Below are 6,822 nucleotides of genomic sequence, written 5' to 3' on the forward strand. Positions count from 1 at the left end.
GAGAAAATTCCATTAATGCTTCACAACAGCAAACCTTAAATCATCTTTACAATCACTTACTCAAAGGTCTTGTAGCCATGAGTGATGCAATAACTAAAACAATTAGCCAACTAAGTAGTGTAATAGGCAGAAAAGAATCTGCATGCAAACACATTTGTGGCTCTGTCTGGACGCAGTTATCCATATTTTGTTTTTGAAAAACAGCCTTCCTCAAATGTATGTAATCGAAATATTTTCACTTATTGTCTAAAATGCGATTGGCTGGCAACCAGTTCAGGCTGTACGTCACCTACTGCCTGAAGACAGCTGGAATAAGCTCCAGTGCGCCCGCAACCCCTGTGAGGATAAACCGATAAGAAAATGGATAGATATTGTCTGAAAAAAAAAAGTACATCCATGCTTTCAGACTTGAGCCGACATAATGCTACACGGCTCCCCAGAGTGTGGCAAGAGACAGTTAGTGGATTTGTTGTGAAGTGATTTTCAACACTTTAAATGGGTTAAGCGGCATGATGATCGACTGATTTGGATGTCCGCCTCACAGAGCAGATATTGTGAGTTTGATTCCTGGCCCGACCTTCCTGTGTGGAGTTTGCATGTTCTCCCCGTGCCCGCATTGGTTCTCTCCGAGTACTACGCACTCCTCCCACATTCCAAAAATATGTGTTTCAGTTTGATGGATCACTCTAAATTGCCCATAGGTGTGATCGTGAGTGTGAATGGCTGTGTGTCTATATGTGCCCTGCGATTGGCTGGCAACCAGTTCAGTGTGTACCTCGCCTACCGACAGCTGGAATCGGGTCCAGCACGCACACGACCCTCAGGCGGTTCGGATAATGGCTGGATGGATAATTGGGTTAATATTCTGTAAAAATAACGGATGATAAGTAATTGACTATATTGGGACATAGGATGTTTTCTGTCCAACAACGACAATGTGTGCCCTGGTGACCAGCCCAGAGTGCACCTCAGCTGTTTTCCACTGTCAGCTGGAATAGGCTACAGCTCACCCAATAAGATTAAGCAGTACTGGAAATGGTTTGTGATAATTAAAGTATGTGCAAATCTGCATTCCGGTGCTTTTTTTTTTTGTCTCTCTTTGTGGTGTTATGACATGATTGCATTGGTAAGCAAATCTTGCACTGTGTACGTGTTTGTCCAATGTATGTGTGTTATTGTAGTGCAACGAGCCAGGCAGCGTTGACACACATGACCACTGAAGCGTGCGCTCCATTTAGTGGTCCTGCTTCCACCCAGGTTTCAGTAGGGGGCCGTAGTTTATGATGGTTTGGGAGTTTTTGATCCAAATGAATTTTAAAGGGGACATTTTAGATCATGGACTTTTGATTTGCTTTTATATAAATATTTGGGTCTCTGTGGCACCTGTTCTCCCAACTAATTGAAATCAAACAACCAATTTATTTTTTATTTTTTGGCTGCTATTTCTCTTCCTACTTGATAATATGTTTTATATTTAACACCAAGTTGTGATTTTTAGCTGGTTGTTTGCCATACAAACAGTCTAGTGGGCAAGGAGAGTGCATCGTTTTGCTTGCCTATGGGGTACATAGCTGTTTGCCCCCTGTTCCACCTGTGTAGTGGAAATTTTATACAAAACTTGGTTCATTTGTATCACATCCTGCTATCTGTAAGTGTTGCTATCCAAGTTCGTTGCTGTGCAAGTTTGTGGTTTTCCTGTGCTTCACATGCACAGGACGGGCTGCAAACAGATGTCAAGACAGGGGCACTCTCCCCTTTCTTTTACTCTTGTTTTTTTTTGTTTTCTTTTTTTTAATACATCTAACCAATGACAATGAAGTTCTATACAGCCTAACCATATTGATAATATGTTGAGAGTTTGTTTTCCACTTTAACGCAGGGGCGGCAAACTCATTTTTGTCATACTTATGGTTTCCCTTGGAGGGTCGTTATGACTGTGATATTTTGTGAAACCATAATAATGTTTAATCCCCTCCACATATTACATACACAGCACACAATGAATTGGTGGATAAGTGGTTTTGAAATAAGAAATCAAGAATAATGACTTTAAGCAGTATTTACATTAATGTAATAAGGGGTTTGGAAACGGGAAAATGCTTGCAAAATCTCCATGTTTTTGTAGATTACATATGACAATTTGAAAATTGGGTTCAGACTTTCGCAAGCATCATGGAAGTTGACATGCATGATTTGCTTTCGCGGGCCACATATAATGACGTGAGGGGCCAGATCTGGCCCCCGGGCCTTGACTTTGAAACGTGTGATTTAACTATTCCCAAGAAGAAAAAAATGGCATAAGTGGGGCCGCATACCACTACCTTGGGGAGTCGCTCCGTCACAGATCTGTAAATGGTGTTTCTCCATCAACTGGAGCTGAAATAAATCTCATCATTGTACAAAGACTTTCGTTGTCTTGGTTTCCCCGACACTAGATTCGGTAGATGGTGCTGTTTCCTTCAAATGTGTGTGACCAACACATCATGTGAAGCAACAAAGGGGCTATATCAGAGGAGCTGTTTTAAAAAGATAAACAAAATTATTATGTTATGTACTTCTAGCTACAAGTGGATGCACAGGTTATTTGCAAATTGTGCCATCTAGTGGTAGAGCATTTATTCTCTTGTCTGTCATGCTATGTTGCAAGTATAGATAGATGAACAAAGATTCAGTAAACTATTCGCAAGGGACAAAGTCTGAGCCCTGATGCCCACCGAGAGAAAAAAAAAACCTTTAACTGACACCCTTCCCATTTTTGGAGAATTGACACTTGCCAGTATTCATCCATCCATTATCTGAACCACTTTATCCTCGCGGGGGTCGAGGGAGTGCTGGAGCTTATCTCGGCTGACTTTGGGCAGTTGGCGGGGTGCCCCCTGAACTAGTTTACAGCCGATCACAGCCAATGCGAGTATTATTTGATCTCAGAACATTTGGTCATCTAATTATCAAATTTAAGATTTGAATAGTATACTACTGTATGTTTGTCCTGCGTGTCATTCAAAATCCTCCAATATATTTTGGCTGACTCACTCCTAATGCACTTCAAACAAACTGTCAACAGTTCTTGTGAAGAAAAAAAAACTGTTTGTGTACTATTGAGATCCTTGTTATAGAGGCGATTTATGTTGAAGTCTTTCATGGCCAATAGTGTCTCGAAGCAAACTCAGCAGATCGTTTTGTATTTAAATTTGGTGAACATTAAATCTGTTTCCTATTCCTTTTTATAAAGAGACCCATTTTCTTGATCTAATTTGGTCCTTGCTGCTAGCCAGGACATGCTATTTTCCTCTCTGATGCAGAAGTACAGTCTTGGGATTGGATGCGCTCTTGAGAAATATCTGCTGGTGAACAATTTTATTCCATCTTAAAACTGATCAACTGCAAACATTGTTTTTCAAAAATGATTGCGGGCCGCTCCGAATGTGGGCGCGGCCGCCAGTTGACTATGCCTGATCCAGATGTATTACTCCAGCATACTTTACACCAATTTGCGGGGATTTTGGCACCATTGTGGCATCATAGTGTGTTACAGAAAGTACATAAATATGTAACATGCTGAATTTTATCAAACAAATTCACAGGAAAAAAATGCACTTTTTTTTTTAATAGCATACCACAAACAAATGTGGTTTCACCTTACGTCTCTGATGATTGGCACAATGGTTGGGAAACACTGGTCTGAGAGATGAAAGTAGGACGCATACGTGATGGAACAAGCTCAATCCATCTTCTTTCTGTCATTTCCAGGACGTGATGGTGGTGGGCGAGCCCACGCTGATGGGTGGCGAGTTCGGCGACGAAGATGAGCGTCTGATCACGCGCCTTGAGAACACGCAGTACGACGCCACCAACGGCCTGGACGATGACGACGACTTCACCAGCTCGCCGGCGCTGACCAACAACGGGCCGTGGAGCAGCAAGGCACCCAATGGTGGGCCTGACGGCAAAGCGGAGAACACGGCACCGCAGGCCTCGCAGTAGGAGCAGCACTTGTGGAACAATGACAGCAGTAATAGCCACCGCGACTGGATTAAAAAAAAAAACAACAAAACAAGAAAAACCCATGTAAATGTACAAAACAATAGCAAGGTGTGGACTTGTTTTGGGGGAAAGAGAGTTCAGTGGACTATCGCCGCTGTGATTGGTGGACAAGAGTCACATGACATCACACAGTGGCTCTTGAGGAATCTGTTTTGTTGTTTTTAAAAAGAACCATCTTACATTGTTTGAGGCTACTGCCGATGCTCTCTTGCTTTTTTCTGTTTCAAATTAGCAAGAAATAAAAGTCCCGTTGTTTTGGTTTTAGGCAGTGCAGTGGCTGAGTGGGTAATACAGCCAGTTTTGAGGTTTCGATTCAAATCTTTATCTTGGGTTTCTCACACATCCCAAAAACGTGCATGTTAGTTCCATTGAACATTAAATTGACCATAGGTGTGAATGATTGTCTAAATGTGCTCTGTAATTGGCCAAGAACCAGTGCAGAGTGTATCCCACCTTTCAGCCGGGGTAGGCTCCAGCTCACCCACCAATATGGCAAAGGGATGACCCCACACACTGGTTACCACCATTTCCATTCAAAGCAGTTGGATTCGGTCTCCCGCTCTGTGATTTTGTTAATTTAAAAAAATTAATAAATAAAATACTTTTTTTTTTTTTTTTGCTTTAATTTTCCCAAACTGCATGATTTTATAGGGTCTCCTCAATTTTTTGGTAAATTTCAGAGACAGTATGTGCTTTATAAAAAACACATGCACACAACAATCTGATTGTCCTCTATCAGTTTGGGAAGGTTTGTGAGTGTAAATAGAAGTCTATTTTGTCCATGAGCCACAGAAAGCAGTTTGGAAACGGCAGCTGTTTTGTTTTCTACGGGAGGTTCCATATTTGTCCAGGGTGGTTCTAAATGCCCCCGGTGCCCCTCGCCCCTACTATCCTCTTTTAGCTAGTGCACAACCAAAGCAACAATTTAACACATTTGCATTTCTTGTATATTTGGTGACCACACAGGTGCAGATCAAAATGAAGCCACCCTGCAGAAATGCTGCGCCGTCCCTTTAATTGTGTTCACAAGCTTCTTCATTTGAGTCTCTACTACTTGATTTACTCTACCTGCAAAAGTTGGGATTTCTCTGCCTTATTTTCTGTGAAGTTTATTATCCGAGCCGAAACAGAGATGCGTAAGGGGATTCCATTAAGCTACGAAGTCCAACACCTATGTCTCCCACCTGGTTGTGTTAAAAACAGTCAGAAATGTGCTGTCACACTTCTCACCTTTGCTAGGTCCCATTTCAAAACCAGTTAGGACATTTTTGCGGGATCTCTGTGTGAAGAAAGCAACAATGAAGCTACCCTTTCATGCAGCCGCTCAAAAGCTGAATCTTTCCTCCTTTTTTCTATGTCTCTGTTCTACAAAAACGTAAGAATGACAGAATGAAATGGCAATTTTCCATGAATGCAAGTAAAATCAGGGCCATAACAGAGATGGGACAACATCGGCGTATTAAGGAATTCACAACTTACCTGACAATATGCCACCTTTGCTAGGTTCTGTGTAAAAGGCAAAGGCAGATCTGTTACGGCTCTGAATTCACAACTGACCTGACAATGTGCCACCTTTGCTGAGTTGTGTGTTAAAGGCAAAGGCAGATGTGTTACAGCTCTGATCTCTGTCATCTGAGACAGGAAACACGGGCAAAATCTCACCTTCGCTTAGTTCTGACTAAACACCAAAGGCGGATAAATGTCTGTTTGTTCCTTGTGCTTAAGCGCTGATGATGAAATTTTGCAGGGTCTATGTGAAAAAAGGGGCTGCACTGAAGCTAACCTTGTGAACCAGTTGCCCTTTTTACACTGACTGCGAAAAGCTGATATTTTTTTCTCAACAACATCAAATGAAGGCAGATACTTGACAGATTGCAGGATACCGCAGACAACAGTGGCAATAAGATAATGCGTTGCTGTTACGGCTCAAATTTGGTCGTTTTTTGCAGGCTCTCTGTGTGAATGTAGGCTTCTCGGTTGAACTTTTCCCAAGAAGACAAAAGGCGCATGTCTTCACACGACTGCTTATTTATTTGTGCAATCTTTTTGTAAGGAAGCAAAACACACACATTTCTGAATATGTTTGAGGCTAGTATTAGTAGACACCGTTTGTACTATATATAGCAGAGGTGTTCCGTGTCATATCTGATGTCTGGTATGTATGCTTTACCATTAACTTGTGCCAATAAAACCGTGCTTACAAATAATATAAAAGGGTGACTTCTTCTAAGCGAATAAGAGTGCTTAATAAGGTGTAAAATCAACTTGCAACTAAATTGGAAACGATTCTCCTGGAGATTATGTTGATTAGCAGCATCTCAAGGATAGGTTTATGGCTTTTAACAATGTTATGTGGCTATTTTCTAGCTTTTAAAACTGGTGATTGGGGTAAATGCCAGAATGAGAAACCAATATGGGAGTGAATTTAAGATTGCCATCATTGGATTCATTAAGGGAGGGAGGAGGGATGGGGGGCGAACTCGTATTTTCATATTTTAATGGCAATAACCTACACAACACCACAACACGTGGACTCTTCTGGAATCGACTTGCAAGATGACTCGGTGGATCTTGAGCGACACCATGGAGCTCACGTAGGGTACTGCAAAAACATTCTCATTACAGTAATATAATTTTGCTTGTTTAATGTTATGAAAACGCACAAACTTGTTTTTTAACAAAATCAACGAGTACACAATAACAACAAAACTAAGTGTGTAAAGTATAGTTTTAATAATTCGTGAACAGAACTTTGTGGATTCTCTTTGAATTATTAAT

General features: G+C 41.3%; 1 protein-coding gene across 4 annotated transcripts in view; it reads left to right on the top strand.

Annotated features, from left to right (window-relative positions):
• The window catches only part of ldb2a (LIM domain binding 2a), an 83,583-nt gene extending 79,142 nt beyond the window's left edge, over positions 1–4,441 (top strand). For all 4 annotated transcript variants that reach the window (XM_086106130.1, XM_086106131.1, XM_086106128.1 and 1 more), the window contains exon 9: positions 3,751–4,441. In XM_086106130.1, the coding sequence (XP_085962256.1) occupies positions 3,751–3,984 (234 nt within the window). In that variant the 3' untranslated portion in view covers positions 3,985–4,441. The remainder of the gene's footprint in view (positions 1–3,750) is intronic.
• The last annotated feature ends 2,381 nt before the right edge of the window (positions 4,442–6,822 follow it).

Source organism: Hippocampus guttulatus, chromosome 2 (assembly GCF_054856545.1).
Source record: "Hippocampus guttulatus isolate MCC_2025c chromosome 2, RoL_Hgut_1.0, whole genome shotgun sequence".
Classification (NCBI taxonomy): domain Eukaryota; kingdom Metazoa; phylum Chordata; class Actinopteri; order Syngnathiformes; family Syngnathidae; genus Hippocampus; species Hippocampus guttulatus.